Here is a 20983-nt window from a genome sequence, read left to right as displayed (position 1 = left end):
AGCCAGATGAATCCACTTAATTGACCTTCTAAGAAAGTACATATAGTTGAACTCATCCCTCTGCCAGCTACCTGGTCAAAATGTAAAATCCGCATTACATCCACTCTCATATGGCAAAGTAAACGTGATTATGACTCTTGTGAGTTGGCCGTCGCATTCTGCTAATGTGGGCCGTGAACAGTGACCTGGGAGGTGGTATTCTTGCTGAGATGGGTAATATGAAGTCACGTTACTGGTTATTGAGGGACTCTTGCTCTGTAAGAGAATGTACTTCTCAACAGAACTCGTCTCCCAATCACACACAATGTGCCTGATGGACTGGTGGTGAAACTGCCACAGGTATCAGCAAATGAAGTGAGACAGTGGCCACGTATCAAACTTACAAGAGCACCAAAACAGTTTCAGGGACCTCTGTGCACCAGACAGCAGACCCAGGGGACACAAGCTGAATGACATTTGTGAGCAGGGTAGATATCAGGTTACTCAAATCCTATTAAACTGAGATCACTATATAGTAAGAGGCAAGTAGGCTGAAACTGTCCGCCTAAATTGAGGAAGCTTATTGAAATCAGCAGGTGATGCAAACTGTGGAACCTATGAACAGTAATCCAGTCCTGGACGCATCACAGCCACAGCCACAGGCGAGGAGAGTGTACAACCACCAAGAATCATTTCTTCCCGATCCAGCTCTAAAGATGTCATACACAATATATCTTCAGGAAACCAACAGAGAATATCTCTTCCCCCATCCTATTTTTTCTTGGATTTACAAATTCAGGACGACGAAATATGGGATGTGGGCAGCAATAAGTGTTACCTTTTTAGAGCTGGAGCTGAATTTGGAGGATAAGGATAAAGGAGGTTGTTAATGACTGCTAACCACAAATTTTCCCTGGATACATTTTCCAGATAGAGCTACAATTCCAAGTATGCGGCCGCTGTACACTGCAAAACCCTGTGGAGGCGTACGAAGTATGCATCATCTGTAGGGTAATTCTACTTGTACCATGCATTCATTGGATACTTTATTCCCTAGCACAGGAGTTGGGGAGCAGAGAAAGGAGGAAGTTACACAGCATCCATGGACAGTGGGAAGGAAATGTCATCTTGACAGAAAAGAAAGCAGGGGAGGGAGATAGGGGACTCCAACTGGGAAGGCTGGGAATCCCCTTGCCTCTTTCACAAGCCGGACTCAGGCTACCCTTGGACCCAGTGAGCCAAAGAACTGCAGCAGTCAGGAGAGTGGTTTAGACAGTCTCATTTTGCCAGCTCACTAAGACTGATAACGTAGGGGAACTAATGTCAAGTCTCCTACTCTGCTCACCTGGTGGAGTGTATCACCCTGCCCTTAAAAAAAAACAACAACAACAACTCATTTTTTGCTGTTACTCATGCTGACTAAATCTGTCACCAGCCCGCTCTTAATATTTTGACTCACCATGCTCTCTTTTCATCAGAAGGACAGAACTACCCTTGTCTTTTTTTTTTTTTTTTTTTTGCGGTACGCGGGCCTCTCACTGTTGTGGCCTCTCCCGTTGCGGAGCACAGGCTCCGGATGCGCAGGCTCAGCGGCCACGGCTCACGGGCCCAGCCGCTCCGCGGCATGTGGGATCCTCCCGGACCGGGGCACGAACCCGCGTCCCCTGCATCGGCAGGCGGACTCTCAACCACTGCGCCACCAGGGAAGCCCTACCCTTGTCTTTTGCTTGTTTACTTTCGTTCCTATTTTACGTCTGCACAGTAGAGAGATTAAAATCATTTGTCTCTTTATTCATCACCGTAATATTACAGGTAATAGGGTAGTTTTGAAAAAAAAATAAAAAATCAGAAGAGCCTGTAGAAAAACTAAATATAAACTGAATGTTAAGAGGTTTTTGGTCTATTTTGTCTTCTAAAAAAATATAATTAAACAAACAAGTTTTAGATGACTAGAACCAAGAAATTACCTTGATTCGAAAAGCAGCTCCAGGTATCCTTAAGAGGCCTTCTGTTTCCAAACCTCCCTCTTCAATGCGAGAAATCAGCTGTGTATAAACAGAAGAACGTTCTGAGTTTGGCATTCTTAACAGGTACAATCCCAAATTTAACATCTATTTCATATATAAATAAAGGAAAACGGATTACAGTGACGTGTAAACTGGATTTCACAAAGTTTTGAATGCTATTGCACTACCACTACCCATCCTTTAAGCCAATGCATCCCAACACTTTAATCGTAATTTAGAAAAAGTTGGGTCCTTTGGAAGAAAAGTGTATAATTTCACACAACAGCTGTGCTATCCCAAACAGACACTGACCCACGTTCATTGTTTCAAAGCAACTAAGACCATGCATTTCTTCTGCTTTTTCAGAAACACACGTTCTGCCATCAAATAAATCTTATGAAATTCTAGTATTTGCATATTTACATCCCTTTTTTAGTCTGTTCAAAGAAAGAATTATTTATGACATGAAGGAAAAAAATGCTTGCAAATATTCCTTTTTAGGCTTTAAGCTTTTGGTGGTAAACTTAAATTAAAAAAACAGTTCTTGTATAGGGCTTCTAAATCATAGCCAATGCCTGATGAATACATACAGATCTCTCTATCTCCAGAACCCCATTAAAATAACAAAGGTTGTTTGTTTGTTTGTTTTAAAATAAAGCAGAAACACACAAGAAGAGGCAAATGGAGAAACTACAATGACATAACACTGGACGCCAGGAAGATAATAAAAGAAGTGGTCATCTTCTTGGCAGACTTCCAACTGGAATGTGCATTCCCTGGGCAGTACACAAAGGCTTTTTAGGGGGCACTCTGCTATTTTAAAGAAATCAATTTCTTTGGTCCCAGTTTAAATATAGCATTTCCTAGCATCATATAGGTTTTCCTTCCTACCACCCATTCCCCTCCTTTCACAACTGCCTTCTTCAGAAAGACAAACCTACTCTTCACTCAGCCCCAAACTTACTATAATACTCTCTGCATATTCTAAGGCATAAAATCTTCCAGAGTGCCAAAATAATGTAAAATTTTAATTTTTTTTTTTTTTCAGGGAAACCTCCTTTAATGATTTACCAAGGCTCTTAGAGCATGTAGGCACTGGAAGACAGGGCAATTTTTCTTTAATGACCCCACCTCTTCTATCCCTGGATTATGGCCAAAGAATGCACTGATCTTGAGGGAGTCAGGTAAGAATAAAGCAAAGAGTAGTCTCAAAATTCTCCCAAAGATTTATTATTAACTGAAAAAAGAAGCATCTTTGACCAAAGCAGTACACGATTTTAAAATATTCAATTGGAATGACTTCTAAGACATTTTTCAAGTTACACTGGATAAAAACCCACAGCAAAAATCTTTACATGAATTATTTTAGATTAGATGAGCATTATTTAATAAAGTAGTTAAAACCAAATTTATCGAAAAATACCAAGCAACATTTATTCAATGTACATGTAATTTTTGTTTTAATTCATCTTATAAAATGTTTAAAATGTTCTATTAACAAAAAATAAAATTGTATGCTAGCTAGTAGCCGGACCAAATTAGTTTTTAGCAGTATATAAATTTTGCTTTTATTAAATACACAGGAAAATTTGATGATTTCTAAATAACTGAATGAGAGTACTTTCTGCATTCTTATATTTGAATTCTTTTTATTATTCTCTAATGCTGAATACCAGCATTCAATAGATCTAGATATATATATACATTGAAGGAATGCCAGGTGTTTTCTCCTATTTCTCACTTTGAAAATAACATATTTTTTGCTACCACATTATATTGTCATTGTTAAAATATAAATAATGCTTTACAGCTTTCCTTTTATTTTCAAGACTTAAAAATGGAGAATAACTATAATGATCTATATATTTTAATCATGCTGCTGTTAGTAATTTATCTTATAAGATACAGTGTAGAATTTATCAGTAATGTTCACAGGCTTTCCCCAAACAGAAAATACACACGTATATGAATTTATGAACTAATGAATTGAATATGAAGTCAGACTTTTTTGATACAAAGTATCTTTGGTTTGGCTGATTAGTTTGATGGTGAAAATAGGATTTGCTAATTTGGCAGAATTTTGCCATAGATAAAAATTAACAATATTTCTATTTCCCCAACCCTTTCTGAGAATATAGTTTAAACAACGTGCCTCTAAGTAGGGAAAAAAAGAAACAGATACAATTTACAGATATTAGATAAGCTTTGTTAAAGCCCTTTTGAAGTATATTTCTCAATAACGGAGAAAATGTAATCCTCTAAAGAATGGTAATAAGAATTTTTGCCAATCAGTGGTTTCCAATTCTTTCCTTTCTACAAAATTAACAGAATACCTAAATAAGTTGTCAGCTGATAAATCAAAAAATATTTTTCATGATAAATCACTGATTTTTTTGCTTATAATTCAAAGGGAATGCAAACAGATGAGTGTTATCTAATAGACAACTCTGTATGTTCCCTTTTATTTTTTATATGAACCAAAAACCTTTAAGGCTCTTATCTAATGACTTTAAACTGGTGGGCAGTCTGAGTCTCCAGAACGTTGAAGCGACCAAAAATGTAAAATAACTAACTAACTAACTAAATACGAAAACAATTTCAAGAGAAAGTGATAAGGGGCTGGATGCAATCCTGGGCCTGATCAGGAGGCAACATTGACTTCTGTTAAGACCAAAGCTTACTCTTTGCTGATGTGACAGTGAATCTGATGTGTCAACTTGGCTGGGCTACAGTGCCCAGTTGTCAAATACCAGTCAAACACCAGTCTAGATGTTGCTGTGAAGGTATTTTTAGATGTGATTAACATTTAATCAGTAGACTTTGAGTAAAGCAAACTACTTTCCATAACGTGGGTGGGCCTCACCCAGTCAGCTGAAGGCTGTAAGAACACAGACTGAGGTTCCCCAAAGTAGAAGCAATTCTGCCTCAAGACTGTAACACAGAAACCCTACAGGAGTTTCCAGCCTGCAGGTTCTGGACTCGACACTGAAACATTAACCCTTGCCCGTGTTTCCAGCCTGCTGGCCTGCTTTACATAATTCAGACTTGCCAGGTCCCACAACTACAGAACTCAATTCTTTAAGATGAATCTCTCTAGATAGATAGATAGATGACAGACAGACAGACAGACAGAGATAAAATCTCCTATTGGTTCTGGTTCTCTGGAGGACCCAAATACACTTGGAAAGGATCCCACTGAGATCCCTGCTTTGTCCATGTGTATAAGTAACTCGCACCTTTTACTGCCATTAAAAGAATTTGAATATATGGCCTACGTTTGTTAGCATCTCTCTGTTTTCACAGACACCGCTGACAACTATCCACACAGACACAGGTTCTGCAGACAATGGCTGGCAGAAGCCGGTGAGTAGAACAAGCTGTGTAGAACAAAGTCCATCAGGAGAAACACTGAGACACGGGTTTGGATGTAATGGTGAATATGAGGACTGAAGAAGTCAGAGCTTAGTAGGTAAGACAGTAAATGACTGTCTTGGAATAATGGAAGAATTAGTGCCAGGTAGATTGAGCTTGAGTATTGAATGAGTTTGTTGAGCCAAACAACTGTGAAAGTTCCCACTGCCATTCTTGCTACCCCAGAACTTTCAGGAACTGTGAGATGTCTGGGCTGTTGCAAAAATCCGCATCTCGGGTAGCCCATAACTGATTTGACCTACCTTCCTCATGGGCATTCTCTGTCTTTTATCAAATGTAATCTGTATTTCTAAACAGTGATGGCTCAGAGGTTAGACTGAAGTTTCTATATTGTCATAGATAACTGTCTTATGAATAACTGAGTGTTGACTACACAAGTGAATTCATAGTTTAGCAATCATTTTCTAATTCTACTTTATGGTTTCTTTGTCTACTTTCGAAGTAGGCACTAGTAAATTAAATTGGACATCCTCATTGTAAATAGAAAAGCTTAGAAAATACATACAGGCGTGGAATATTCATGAGGATTCAATTCCCTAGAAATTTACCAGCAGTTCCCACTCCTATGTATTATAGAACTGAAATCTCAATTATACAAAGCCAGCTAATATAAGACAGAAAAATGATGCCAGGTAATCACAGTTACAAGTAATAACACTGAAACCATCACCATGAAATAAAAATTATAAGCCCTTGAAACAAATTTGTTTCCTGAATAGAAAAATCGAAGTATAAAATAAAAGAGCATAACAACTGGAAAACTATATTAAAATAGTATGAATGCAAAAAGAACAAAAACAAAACACTATTAGCTCAAGTATGTTCTCTCTATGCTGACCCATTCAGGCCTACTTACTTTTTGAAATATCAAGGGTATTCGAGTTCCTGGTACTTTCTTCTGATCTTGTTCTAACAGCACTGTCAATGGAACACAAAAAAGGCCAGAATCTGCAACAGAAAAATAAAATTTCTTCACTTTCATCAACCTATAAAATATTAATGAAAAAATGTTAAGGTTTCAGATTCCTGATATTGTTACTCGATCCAACAACTATTTATTGAGCACCTAAGTGAATGACTGAGTGACACTGTCTACCAGTTAGGTGCACACAACCTAATTGGAAAATTCTGGCCCTGCCTTATAAAGCAATCTAGCAAGTAAAGACAACTAAACAAATGATTACAAATCATCACCAAAATAATTAGAAAAGTATAAACTGTTACATATGAGAAATAGAGTGCTGTGGGAGTATGCAAAATATGCAAATAATTTACTAAATGTAATCAAATTAAAAGTTCTGGCTTAAAATAAATATCACTCATCTCTTCCATACTTAACTGACATTCTACATTCTATTGAATACAATACAGCAAAATATAAATATTTGCTTTTTGAGAAATCAGCCAACATTATGGGCTTGTTCTACAAATGTTTTCCTTTAGAAAATAGTTTATACTTGGTCTTTGTGAATTTAAATTTGTAGTTTTATATATTTGGGAATAACTCCAGAAGAAATGACAGGTAATAATTGATAATTTTTCTAAATTAAAATTATATACCTTCAGTCTGATGTGAGCATAGCTTCTCCCCAGAACCTCCTACCCCACGTCCATCACTAAGTGAATAGTTAGCTCAGAAGTGTAACACACATTATCAGGGGAGATATAAATCATTTGTGAACATGGAACGGGGGATTATCCTGTGATGTGAAAATAGACATTGGAAACTGTGACACTCAATAGAGATGACATTCAGCAGAATGCTAGTAACCCAGTAAATAACTTTTAGTTTAGGAACTAAGAAAAATGTGATCTTTAAGAATGTCAAAAGTCTAGTTTATAAGATAAATATCTTAGATAAAATACAAAAATATAAAAAAGATGGAAAGAAAATCTATAATATTAATAGTGATACTTTTAATGAGAATGGCTTAATATTTCTCTCTCTGCTAGGAGGCAATTCTAAGACATAAAATTAAAAGACCTCTTTAAGCCACTTTTAAAGTCTTGAACACTGAGTCACAACTATTTATATTTCTATGTTGTATCTGGAGAAGACTTTGTGAAGAAGCATCTGAAGTCTTCATTATCTATAATGGACTTGTGGAAAACCAGAAGAACTATTTGACTCAGAAATTCACCATCCCAAGCCTTAAGCTAAAATACTCAAAGGAACAGAACACAGAATGAGGTCTTCTGGGGCTCAGCATGGGAGAGAGGACCTGAAGGGAAGGTACACTTCAATCCTACAGAGGAATTGCCTCTAAAACTTAAATCAGGTGAATACTTGTCTTTGCTCTTGTTACCATAGCAACTCAATAATCCCCATTCTTGGTTTCCCTTTAAGAGATACCTTTAAAGTTAAATGAGATGTCAGAGATTCCTAAACAGAAAAGCTGTGTCAATAGAAAATTATCTGGATTTCCAGACAAATAAAATCTTGGAAAAATCAGAAACTGAGGAGGTGTCTGTTCTCTATCATACTATAAAAAATAAAGTCTATTTATATAATGGGTAAAGCAAGCTGCTTACAAAGGAAAAAAAAACTACACATACCTGTGAGAAGCACAATTTAGTGATATTGTGTGCCACAGTCGCATTATTTTCTTAATAGAGGGAAGAATATTTTTTGCAGAAAAGTTAAAAGTAGAATGCAAATGAACAAAGGGACAGACTACTAACTGCCTATGTATTTGCCATGAAATAAATAAGCAAAAGTAATTGATCAGGATTAACTATCTTAAAGTCATTTTTCAAGATCCAGTTTTAGAAATAAGTAAGTATATGTACCAGATGTTTTTAAATACAGTTTTCAAAGGAGAGAGCATTTGAGTTAAGAATCCTTGATTCAGAATTTCCTTCTAATTTCCTTCTATGGTAATTAAATATTTGATTGTGTCTTTATTTTCTATAATCAAGGAGACAGTGCATTTTTATCAAGTTACAAAAATTTTGAAGGGAATGTTTTAGAATCTGAACTTTACATGTATTCATGTGTTGGTTTATTTTGTAGGCGTTTCCCACTCCCCAGAAGAATACTTCTAAAAAGCCAAGCTCATTCTTACTACTTCAGGAGTAAATCCAACTGTTTTTCATTTCAAAATTACCTTTTGTTTTGATTTTCACAGCTTTTTGTTGTTTCAGTTCAACACCCAATACATCATAGAGGGCGGTCAGCTCAATTAAGGCTAAATGGCAAACTTTCTTCATGTCCTGGGGCGCCAGGTCACCAATCTTGGTGGTGCCTGTTTTGTCTTTTGGCAATCTGAAACTCTAAAATAAATGCCATTAATATAGGAAGGATTTACAGTATCTAACTCGTTTTTTAATGGAACACAACAAAATTGTAACTATAGAAAGAAGTTATTCTCAGAGTGGTGACGATGAAATTGGCAGAATTTCTCCGGTCAGAATGAAGAACAATCCTGTTGTGATGATGATCCCAAACCTGCAGGGAGTCAATATGTGAAGTCTGACAGACAACGAACCAGACCATGTGCTAGGAGTGTGAATACCAGTGGCCAAGAGAACAAGAGACAATAAAAACCAAAGGAGAAAAAAAAAACTCGAGTTAACTGACCTTCAAGAGACAAGAAAGATTAGAAGTGAAGACAAACCATGAGGAGGAAGATGGAGAGGAGGTGGGAGATGAGAGAGTAGGAGCAACCACTGGTGTGTGCCAGGTACCCCTTATATACATTATCATTCATTGTTATATATGTAATACATGGCATTATATATACAATATTATATATGCAGATATATGATATATATAGTAATACTGTCATAAAAATCCAAATAAGGCAGGTACTGAAGAAGGGCTGTATAGCACTGGGGAGAGGGGGAGAGCAGAGGGGAGACTAAAAGCAAGACTTTAGAGCCAGGATGCCCACCGGTCATCTAGCTACTGCCTAGTTGTGTCTGACTTCTGGCAACTCTTTAACCATCCTTTCTGTAAAATGGGAGGAAGAAAGGGGGAGGGGGTTGGGGGAGGGGAAGGAGAAAGGGAGAAGGGAAGGGGGAAATGGAAGGAGAAGGGGAGGGGGAAAGAGGAAGGGGAGGGAAAGGCGAGAGCGGAAGGGGGAGGGGGAAGGCCACCTAGTTCAGAGGGCTGTTGTGAGGTTTAAAGGCCTGGCACTTCCCAAACACTTTTATGTGGTTGCTGCTACTATTACTTTCACCACTGAATAAATAAGCTGAGACTTAGATATACCACTATCACAGGCAAGGAAGTGGTGTTCTCGTAGTTTTGTGCCTTTCTCAAATATTATCTACTACCTATTCAGCCTCTTTTAATATTAAATATATTAAAATAAGAAAAAAAAAGTAAGAACATGAATTTCTCTAACGTATTTACTACAAATGACAGCCCCATTGTATTTACCAATTACTAAAACAACGATCATTCTCTAATAGTTTGATAAAAATCTTATTATGAAGGTTGTATCTCTTGGGTTTGCCCTTGATTTCCTAATTTAATGGCCAAGGATATTCAACTGATTCCCTTTTATTCCCTTTACTTTGCTCATTTTTGTGCCATATCATTAACACTTCATAGTCTAAAACCTACTGCAAAAGACGTGTCCTAAATTAGCAGTTCTCAAGGTGTGCTCCAAGGAGCCAGAGAGGTGCCCAACACTTTTTTCAAGGAGTCTAAGAGGTCAACACTATTTTAATAATTAATACTAAGACATTATTTGCCTTTTTCACTCTCATTCTCTCATGATGCACAGTGGAGTTTTCCAGAGTTTTCACAAGACATGTTATTGCCAACAGACTGAACGCAGAAGTAGATATGAGAATCCAACTAACGTCAACTCAAGCCAGACATTAGAGATTTGCTAAAATGAAAAACCATTGCACACTTCTTAATAATTTGTTTTAGAAAATATGCCTATTTTGCATAAAAATGTTATTTATGTTCACCATAACACTAATATATTTTAAATGGGTTAATAGTTTAAAATTTTTTCAATTTTAATTTCTAACATGGTAAATATCCATGGGTATAACTGACATAAAGAAAAGCTCTCCCCCCTCACATACACAGTATTTTAAATTATTTATCAAGAGAAACTTTTCCTTAGCCTACTTATTCATGTTTCATAGCTCAGGAACACAGGTCAGTGACCAACTTCCATGGAACTCAATCCAAAGAAATTCTTTACATTCCAAAATCACTTTGTACCAGCCTTCTTCGTCTCCTCAAAATCTTCCATGGGATCACAGCTTCCGTAGAAATCTGTGTACGCCTTCTTTCTTGGGTCAGCCAGAGTAAACACAGAGAGCTGCAGTCCCCAGGGAGACAGCAAATGCTCCAACAGTATGAAATCACAGATTCTTGGCCAGAAGGCCATGCGTCTGAGGTTTCATCAGAGCACTGGAAGCTGTGGTAGTTATTCTCCTCAACACCAACATCCTTCCTGACTGATAAGACAAAAGCTTTTTGAGGTCCTCAATAATTTTTAAGAGCCTAAAGGGGTTATAGGGCCAAAATGTTTGAGAGTCACTGTCCTAGAGCATTTCCTAAAACCTACAACTTTTGGCAGTTGAGCAGCTAATTCCTTTCAAGCAAACTCAGCTCCAAGAGAGAATCTTCTAAAGTTCTCCACAGAACCTCCTACAGAACCTTCTTTGGAATCTGCTATAGTCTCAAGAGAGTCCACTATAGGAGAAAAGAAATCTTTCTTAACTTTTTGTAATACATTTTCCCTATGAGAATATTAAAAGAACAGCAGTAGATATCATTAATATGCAGCCAAAGTGAATTTCCAGCAAAATTTCCAGCATTAATGGTACAGTGCCTAGGGGTTGAGAACGAGAACGTGCAGCCAGATATCACAGTTTGGACTTTTAACTATTACTGCAAGGTAAGACAAAAATAATACTCATCTTTCATAAATGGTTTGTCATTCTGTTCTGCAAAAGTTCCAACAGGATAAAAATTATTACAGCATAGTCTAGGTTGGGAAACTGAGGTTCTTTAAGAGACTAAAAATGCCCACATAGCCAGTGATATATGGAAGGAAATTCAGACCTTCTAAATCCTAAATTCAGTGGCCATTCTGCTCTGCTCCATTTTCCCTGCCCCCCACAGCAGGCAGGGAGGAATCTAGGTTGATCAGTGTTGATGTAGGACTGTGAACCCCGCAAGGACAGGAACCATGTCTTAATCACCTCTGTATCCCTGCTATACCACAGCCCTGACACGCTGCGGGTGTTCTGTCCCAGTGTATTCAATGAATGAAGACACACACCAGACAGGGAGAAAAGCACAGAATCAAGCTCAGTGAGGTACAGGGTTACTGGCTCGGTGCTCCCCCAATTTTTTGGGATTTGTACTGGGCTTCACTTTTAAAATCACACAAAACTCTTCCCATTTTTTTCTCGCCTGGCCCCAGAGTTCTGCTAATTGTTTTGTTTTCTTAAGGGCTGAACCAATTCCATTTACCAACCATTTATTAATTTAAAAAAAGCCCTAAATGTTTCATTAAAATCAGTTGGTTTTGTTGTAATAAACCAAATACACGTAATATAATTATTTAAAGCATTACCCAAAGTAAATGTGTAAAGAAACCTGAAATATTATTAGTTCAAACATTGGATTTACCTAGCAATATGTCATGAGCTTTATTTATTTATTGATTTAACATTGTGCTTAATGAAAGGAGTTAGTTCTTTATCCCAATGTTTAATTCATAGCAGCAGCTTTAAATATTTATGAAGTTTCACGTCGTTTTTGTTTAGTTAATAGACTGGATGGTTCAGTTCGTTGGCTAAGAGAAGGCAATGCGATTTCAGCAAAAGAAAAGCTCTTCACCTTTTGAAAAGTGTGCTTTAAAAAAGGAATGAAATAAAATTTTTCAAAACATATAAGGTCCTTGGCTCCCATGCATTACCATAAATTAATCAGGCAGCTCACCCAGGTTGCACCCCTCTTCTGTAGGCCTTGAGGTATGAGGGGCCCGTTAGACACTTTGTCAGTAATGACGGACTAGACGTTTTCCACTCATCAAGTCACTCTAGCTTCAATTCAGAAAGCAAGAGAATCTACGCTTACTCGGTCAATTTCCACAGCTGACTTCTTATCATCTGCTAGGAAATTCATTTCTTATCTAAGATTCTTCCATGTGTAAAAATGGGATTTTATTACAGTGTTTCAGTCATTGTCATCCTAGGGAATGAATACTTTTCTAGATAAATGAAGTTTTAGAAAACTTCAAACTCACAGTTTTTTAAATTTATTTTTTTAAATGGAGAGCAATAATCATAATTTAAACTTCTCATGACAATTCTGGATCACGATCCTACACACCTACTTTTGCATTGTGTACAAATGTGTGTCTGCCTTAGGTTTTCAGTCTCCTCACCCTGTTCCGAACTAACATTTCTTTCACTGTCCTTCTGCTTCCTCCAGAGATGTTCCATTTTCTAACAAACCCCCAACTTGAGCCCCCATGCAAGTTTTTAGCCTTCAGTATGCACTGAGCTTTGTTACCAGACAACCAAAGTTGCCATAAAACATGAATTTACTTGAATTAAACATAATTCAGTAAGAATCCAAAAGACACTAAAGACTTAAGAAAATATAGGCATGCATCTAGAATATAGGCTTCACCATAGTTATCATTTCAAAGCTATGATCTTAAAAATTGCTAAATAAAGCCTTACTGATTTTAGTCTCCCAAGATAGGATAAAGGAGTACTACTAAATTTCTATTGTATATGAAGGACTCAACAAACCAGAATCTTATTTGTATAACATCCCAAGCTATCCTGAAGAAGTTGTCAGTAGCACCAATACAAGGACACAAACTCACATCTAAATTAAATGCACATATACCTTGCGGGCACATGTCATCATGATCTTCCAGAAAAACTCCAGCTTCAAAGGCTTAGTCACTGAAGCCAAGCCTTAGCATGCCATGTAATCTCTCTAACCTGTTTTTTTGTATGAAAAAGGATCATAATATCCACCTCATAGAGATCATTCGATAAATGAACAAAATAATTACAGAGCATACTTTCTAAGATATCATGGGTACACAAAAAACAATAAGTAACAGCTAAATTTTCATCTTAACACACATTAAAGGTTATAAAGCCTGATCTCCAAATTTAAGAGGAGAAATTTGAATCTGCTGTGAGAGATCATAAAGAATTAACAAAGATTGCCCAATGCCATAAGAAAAAGGAAGTGAATGTAAAATGAGGTCAACAGAGAACAATGTATTACATAAAGCCTACTGCTTATTTACAGAAGCAGGAGAGCATGGAGTAGAAATGGAATTTGAGGTTTTATCTGCTTAGACTCTCACCTCAGAGTGACGAATATAAATATTTACTTCACCAATCATGCTGATGACCTGTAGAAAGCTTACAGTATGCGCATGCCTTCTAGAAGATACACAAATAAATAAATGGTTGTATAGATGAACTGAAGCATATATGCATAAATAAATACATGGAGGGGCTTCCCTGGTGGTGCAGTGGTTAAGAATCCACCTGCCAATGCAGGGACATGGGTTCAAGGCCTGGTCCAGGAAGATCCCACATGCCGCAGAGCAACTAAGCCCGTGCACCACAACTACTGAGCCGGCGTGCCACAACTACTAAAGCCTGCACGCCTAGAGCCTGTGCTCCGCAACAAGAGAAGCCACCACAATGAGAAGCCTACACACCACAACGAAGAGTAGCCCCCGCTTGCCACAACTAGAGAAAGTCCGCGCACGGCAACGAAGACCCAACACAGCCAAAAATAAATAAATAAAAATTAAATTAAAAAAAAATTAAAATAAATAAATACATGGATACATTGACAATAATTATCAAAAGCATGGCACCTTAACAGTTTAAAGAATGATTTTATAAATTTTATCTAATGTAAGTTCACAAACAGGAAAGCACTAACAGTAAAGCTAGATACTGAGCTAGACCCCAAAGGATGGGATAAGGCTTCCTTGATAAACACGGAACTACAGACGGGTAGAAATGGGAAGGTCATTTTAAGCTTGGGGCACAACGTGAATAAAATCTAGAAAGCAGGTGAGCAAAAATTAGTTTGTTAGAGAATAAAATGAGAGAGGAAGTTTTGTCTTTAAGTTTCTGAACAAAATTCCTAGTTTATTCCACTGTTCGAATCAACAACTTAGAAGTCAACAAAGTCTTCATCTTGTTTAATTAGACTCTACCATCCTTCACTTAAACCCCCTTCCATCTGTTAGAGATATATTAGACCATCACTTTTTTTTTTTTTTTTTTTTTTGCGGTACTCGGGCCTCTCGCTGTTGTGGCCTCTCCCGCTGCGGAGCACAGGCTCTGGACGCGCAGGCTCAGCGGCCATGGCTCACAGGCCCAGCTGCTCTGCGGCATGTGGGATCTTCCCGGACCGGGGCACGAACCCGCGTCCCCTGCATCGGCAGGCAGACTCTCAACCACTGCGCCACCAGGGAAGCCCAGAAGACCATCACTTTTAAAAGATACTTTTGCTACGGATGGTCTGGAGCCTGGATCATCTCTTTAGGCCACATGATGCATGCATACTCCTTTACTTTTCCCACTAGGCGTAAAAATAGATTCTTAAAAATATATGATAAAGCCTGGAAACAACCTAGATGTCCACCATCAGGTGGCTGGTTAAATAAATTGCGATACATCCTCACAGCAGGGTACAATGTATAAATAAAAAGGAATAAGAAATATTTCTCTCTACTACAATGGAGTGATCTCCAAGACATACTGCTAAGTCAAATATAAGTAAATAAATAATGAAGTGTGTATAGTGGGCTACCATTTATCTAACAATGGAAGGATAAACCATAAAATTAAAAGAAATTTACCTGTAAGGGAAATTTACCTGTGAAGGGCAGGGAGAGAAGAGGGTGATGGCTCAAGTATAGACGTGAGACTTCTTATACACCTTGTTTTTAATTCTGACTTTTGGACCACTTAAATAATTTACATGTTTATAAAATAAAATTAAGTTTCAAAACAGCAATCACTAAACATTGAATATGAAATGAAACTAATTAACCCAACCAGGTATGCAGTTGGTGGCATAACCATATGGAGAATCACTATCCTAAACGACCTAAAGCAGAGTAATTTGATTATTACAGTCCTTCTGGGATGTATCCCGAGGATACAACCAACTGAGGAAAAGAAAAACAAGCTTAAACTGTTTCTTAGTAATCACATTGTTGATATGCTGTGCATTAACGGAGGATAAAACACATAAATAATTATGTGATATTCTAATTGTATTATCTGCTGTATCCTGAAAACCACTATTCTCAGCATGGAAGAAAGAAGACACAGATGTACTTCTGTCCTCTGAAAAGGCTTTAAGCAATGACCAACTCAGAGAAAGGAACATTCCTAGTGTCTTGAACATAGTCACAAAAAGTATATTTCTACTAAATGGAATCAGAGTTTCTTGCAGAAATAGACAATTCTAAGTCTGAAGCAGAAAATATACCAGAAACATATGAGAAATTTTCTCTAGGATCATGTCATATATGTCTACATCCATGAGTTAAGATACTATTTTTATAAGAAAATTAAAATGAAACAACACTAATTGGTCACTGATGAAAGATGCTAGGGAACAAAAAAAAAAAATTGAAGACTGGTAAATGAAAGTAAGAAGTAACCCATTTGAGAACATTTTTCTTAAGAGAAGTATTCACATTAATAAAGGAAAAAAAGAAATTAGAACATCATTTTGTAACCATCAATAAACGAAAGGATCCAAGCATTGATCAGCAGCAGCTGCTAATTTCACAAAAGACAACCAGATATTTTTAATCTCTTGATACATGATCACATATGAAGTAGTCTTGACCAAAAAGTGAGCCTGAGTCTGATCAATCTAGAGTCAACCAATTTACAAGAAGCAGAAGAACATGGGGACAGAACAAGAAACTTAATAACCAGGTTTCTTCAACAAACAAATTTTGAGGGAGGGAGAAAGGGAGGAATGGAAGAAAGGATAAGGAAAAAGAGGGAGAGTAATGAAATAAGGGAGAGAGGGAAGGAGGCAGAGAAAGAGAGAGACACACAGAGACGGAGGGAGGGAGCGAGGAAGGGATTACGAGTCTTGAAAGGCATTATCAACCAACTGCAATGTATGAACCTTATCTGGATCCTGATTCAAACAAACTAAAAAAAAAAAATCATGAAATTTGTGATTCAATTTGAAATTTAAACACTGATTAGATATTTGAAATTAAGAATTATTAGCAATTTTTAAGGTACAATAATAGTAATATGGATATGTATTTTGGGGTTTTTTTTTCATTTATTTTATTTATTTTTGGCTGCGTTGGGTCTTTCTTTGTTGCTGCGTGGGCTCTCTCTAGTTGCGGCGAGCGGGGGCTACTCTTCATTGCGGGGCACGGGCTTCTCATTGCGGTGGCTTCTCTTGTTGAGGAGCACGGGCTCTAGGCATGCTGGCTTCAATAGTTGTGGCACACGGGCTCAGTAGCTGTGGCTAGCAGGCTCTAGAGCACAGGCTCAGTAGTTGTGGCGCACAGGCTTAGCTGCTCCGCGGCATGTGGGATCTTCCCAGACCAGGGCTTGAACCCGTGTCCCCTGCATTTGCAGGCAGATTCTTAACCACTGCGCCACCAGGGAAGCCCTGGATATGTGTTTTTTAAAAAACTCTCTTTATCTTTTTGAAACACATACTGAAATATTTATAGATGGCAAAATATAATTCAGAGATGTGTTTCAAAATAACACAGAGTAGGGAACTGGTTGGGGGTATGTATAGGACAGGACTAGTCATGGGAAAATGAATGTTGAGGCTAGGTGGTGAGTATTGGGGAGTTCATTATACTATGCTTTTTAACTTTTGTGTGGTGAAATCCTACAAAATAAGTAAATGTATTCTTTTTCTTATTAGTCATCCATTTAATACACATCAGTGTATACATGTCAATCCCAATCTCCCAATTCATCACACCACCACCACCACCACCCCCGCCGCTTTCCTCCCTTGTGTCCATACGTTTGTTCTCTACATCTGTGTCTCAATTTCTGCCCTGCAAACCAGTTCATCTATACCAGTAAATGTATTTTTTAAAAATACAAGACATTCGGTAGCAATGAGAACACTCAGTACACAGAGGTTGGTTTCTAAACACAATCTGCTACTGAAAAAACAAGGACTCCTTGAAGAAACAGATTCCTTCTAATCTGAGAGGAGAAAAGTACAAGGTGAGCCTGGAACATCTTGTACTAGAAAGCAAAGGAGTAAGAGAATGAGGACATGTTAAATGGCATAGGAACCAGCTTGAAGGGCTCCCTTTTGTCAAATCTGGGTAAATTTAAACATCAAAGAAAAACAATAATGAAGTTATAAAACACTGAATAAAAAAAGGAAGTTTTTGAATAGTGATATTCAAAAACAAAAAAAGGGAGGAAAAGCACTATTATGGAAGATTGCCAGCCAATCAATATAGAAGAAATAATAGAATGAGAAAAATCACCGTTTCTCAAACACTAGTCTAATTATTGTTTCAGGCAAGGATTACAAATGCATGGTGAAGCCACTGGGCGGTAGGATATTCCCTCGGTCTCAAGGATCGCAAATTAGTATTAATTGTACATAGGAAAAGGTATCTTTATGATGGGGAGAACCGGTGAACGTCTCCTTAACCAAGTGGTCAAAATTCCATTTCCAGTAAAGGGACCATCTGATGTCATGCCCTCTTCTGATGATGCAATGAGAGGCATAAACATCATCTAGGCAGTACTGTGACCAAAAATGTTTAATGTGAATTCAGTCACCAAGAACAGACAAAATCAGAAATTTGATTTGCACTCTTCAAAATATTAAAGAAAAATCAAGGGATCTGATCTAGATTTAAGAAACCAAAAAAATATGACATTAAATGCAACACATGACCCTCATTTGAATCCCAGGTGGGAGTAAGGGAGAAGCTATTGATATTAAGGACAATATTGTGACAATTGGGAACATTTTAATATGATCATATATTAAAATATAAGTATTGTTTTAATGTTCAATTTCTTAAGCATTATAACTGTGTTTTGTTTTGTATGCTCTTGTTAGGCTAAAAAAAAAAGTGAGTATATGTCTATAGTATAACCTATACATAGATAGATAGATAGATGTAAAAAGAAAGTAAAGGTTGTACAATGTTAAATGGATCTACAGGAAGGCTGGGAGTGTATGCTATACTATTCTTTCAACTTTTCTAAGGACCTAAAATTTTCCAAATAAAAAGCTGATGAAAAATATACTCTGATAATGACATCTGAAGAGTGTATTACGTACAGGTAACAGGGCATCGTCCCCTTTGCTCCTCTGGATTTTCTCTCTGGAGCTCTCTTTCTGATTGACAGCTTGCTCTGCAAATGATACCTCCAGGTTGATGTCTGTTTCAGAGGCAGGTGCCTCTTCAGGCACCAATGGAGTCAGCTCCTTTCCGCCAACAACTAGGCTAGATGCCTGATCTGGGAAAAAGACAAAAGATTCAAGTGCTTTGGCTACTTCTGTTTTTAACTTCTAATACATCAACCATATAAACCTTTGGGAAAAGTACTATTTACTATAAGCAATAATTAACGGTTATTTTAATAGTAAAAAGTATACTCAAGGAATTCTACCAATGGTGAATGGGGGTGTAGGGAGAGAAGGTGGTAACTAGAAAGCCAGAGTTGAATTGTGGAATCTTTCTCTAAGGTCACAATTCTTAGACTGAGTCCAGTTCCAAAACATTGATGGGTGATCTCAAGCTCTGAATGAAAAACCTCACAAAAATTTAGTAGACTTAATCATTGCTTTATTTTATACTGGGAGAGTAAAAGCAAAAAAAGGAGAGAAGGAGGTTAGCGTTACTCTCTCTTAAAACTATGATATACCATTTAATTTCCTTACAGTGGAACAGATTCCTGAAAAAGATTTCTCCCATGCCCTGCATGTCCTTTCTGGAATGTTACCTATCTATCATAGTAAAAATTCCAAAACAAAAGTTAGCACCAACAATGTGCACTGTGGGAGTCAGGTCTGGAGGTACCTGGTACCAGAAGCAACAGGTTTTGCACCAGATTATTACAAAGATTATAACAGCTCTCTTACAACTATAAATCTAATGAAATAAGTTCCATGTATTTACATCAACAGTTTATAATAAATTTAACATTATTTTCTTGGTTTGTTTGTTGTTAATCCTCCAGGAAAAAAATTAACACCTGAAAACTTATTTGCTGAAAACGTCAGCTTTAAGCTTGGAAGAAAATACTTCTAAATTTGGCTATTTGATAAGTTTTTGGTTTTTAACACAACTCACACTAGATAAAAACCTGGAATCAATGACAGGATTACTGTTATTTTCTCATTGCAGACCTTTAATTCATGGTGGGCAGCTCTGGACTACATCAGTAAGCTTACATAGTACATTCAAATGCTTATATACTAACACAGCAAGGTGATGGAGGGTAAAGTTAATTTTAAAATTTAATAAATATGTCATATATACGTATATTATTAGAAGTCTGATGCCTTCAGAAAATGTATTTGTATTATCTTCTATATATTTTCTATACTTATAGTCATTTAAATCAAAAACACACAGAAAAACTGTTTTACTCAAAAGAAAATATGGATAAATCTAAATCTAGCCTTTTTCACTCTCATTCAGTAAGCAGTGCGGGCTTCGTGGTTGTAGGACTTAGGTAGTGCTCAGCGGGGCCCCAAGCTGGGTTTAACGTTCTACTGTTGCTGTCTTGCAATTTGAACAAGAAGCCCTACATTTTCAGTTTTCACTGGGCCTTGCAAATTACATAGCTGGCCCTGGTGACATCTCACAGTTAAGAAAGTAAGTAAAATGGACCTATGTGAATTCCAAAAATAAGAGAAAATTTAAACCTCTTTGATTGTATTTATCTGCTGCCATCTATGCCACATTATGCTTTTCCAACAGCCTGTGACAATTTTTTTTTTAATTAGGATAACTAGACCTCTCTCCGATTAATTTTTAAAGTATTAACTTAAATGTCAAAGCACAATGTGAGTTTTACATTCCCACTGGTTTACACTGCTTTATGTTTTACTGTGAATATGTATGTTGGTTTCCTAGGAAACCATTCTAAGAGGAAAAAACTGATTAGCCATTTTCTTAAATTAGAAGCTACCTTTCTAAAAGCTGAGTGTTTATGGTCAAGAATGTTAAAACGACTCCCTTTTCTCCTTAACAGCACCATGTCAGAGCTACAATAAACACCACCTCCCCACACACACACAAACAAATGTTGTGCTGAATTCAAAACTGAGGAGAAGAATTATAATTAAGTTAGAATACATTTTATACATATGAAGTTCCTCCAAAAATTGGCAAAAATAAAAAACACAATATAGAAAAGGCTTAAGGATCAAATGGTAACTCCAGTTAAGGCAGATAGCAGGAAAAACAGTTTCAGGGGTGATAAAGGAGCACTGCTAAAAGAAATAGTTAACTGATTAATAAAAGTATCTATGAATCAATTATCTACTCTCAAAGAGAAACGTTAACAGAGAATGCTGAGATAAACCTTTTGGC

The 20983-nt window shown here is 37.1% G+C and overlaps 1 protein-coding gene across 3 annotated transcripts in view; it reads right to left on the bottom strand.

The window, feature by feature from the left end:
- The window catches only part of ARHGAP18 (Rho GTPase activating protein 18), a 131013-nt gene that overhangs the window by 27689 nt on the left and 82341 nt on the right, over positions 1 to 20983 (bottom strand). For all 3 annotated transcript variants that reach the window (XM_060167927.1, XM_060167928.1, XM_060167929.1), the window contains exons 5-8: positions 18721 to 18899; positions 8525 to 8690; positions 6274 to 6365; positions 1947 to 2024 (exon numbers count right to left, since the gene is read on the bottom strand). In XM_060167927.1, the coding sequence (XP_060023910.1) occupies positions 1947 to 2024; positions 6274 to 6365; positions 8525 to 8690; positions 18721 to 18899 (515 nt within the window). The remainder of the gene's footprint in view (positions 1 to 1946; positions 2025 to 6273; positions 6366 to 8524; positions 8691 to 18720; positions 18900 to 20983) is intronic.

This window comes from Lagenorhynchus albirostris, chromosome 12 (assembly GCF_949774975.1).
Source record: "Lagenorhynchus albirostris chromosome 12, mLagAlb1.1, whole genome shotgun sequence".
In the NCBI taxonomy this organism is placed as follows: domain Eukaryota; kingdom Metazoa; phylum Chordata; class Mammalia; order Artiodactyla; family Delphinidae; genus Lagenorhynchus; species Lagenorhynchus albirostris.
The sequence above is the reverse complement of the archived record's forward strand: the minus strand, read 5'-3'. Positions and strand labels throughout refer to the sequence as shown.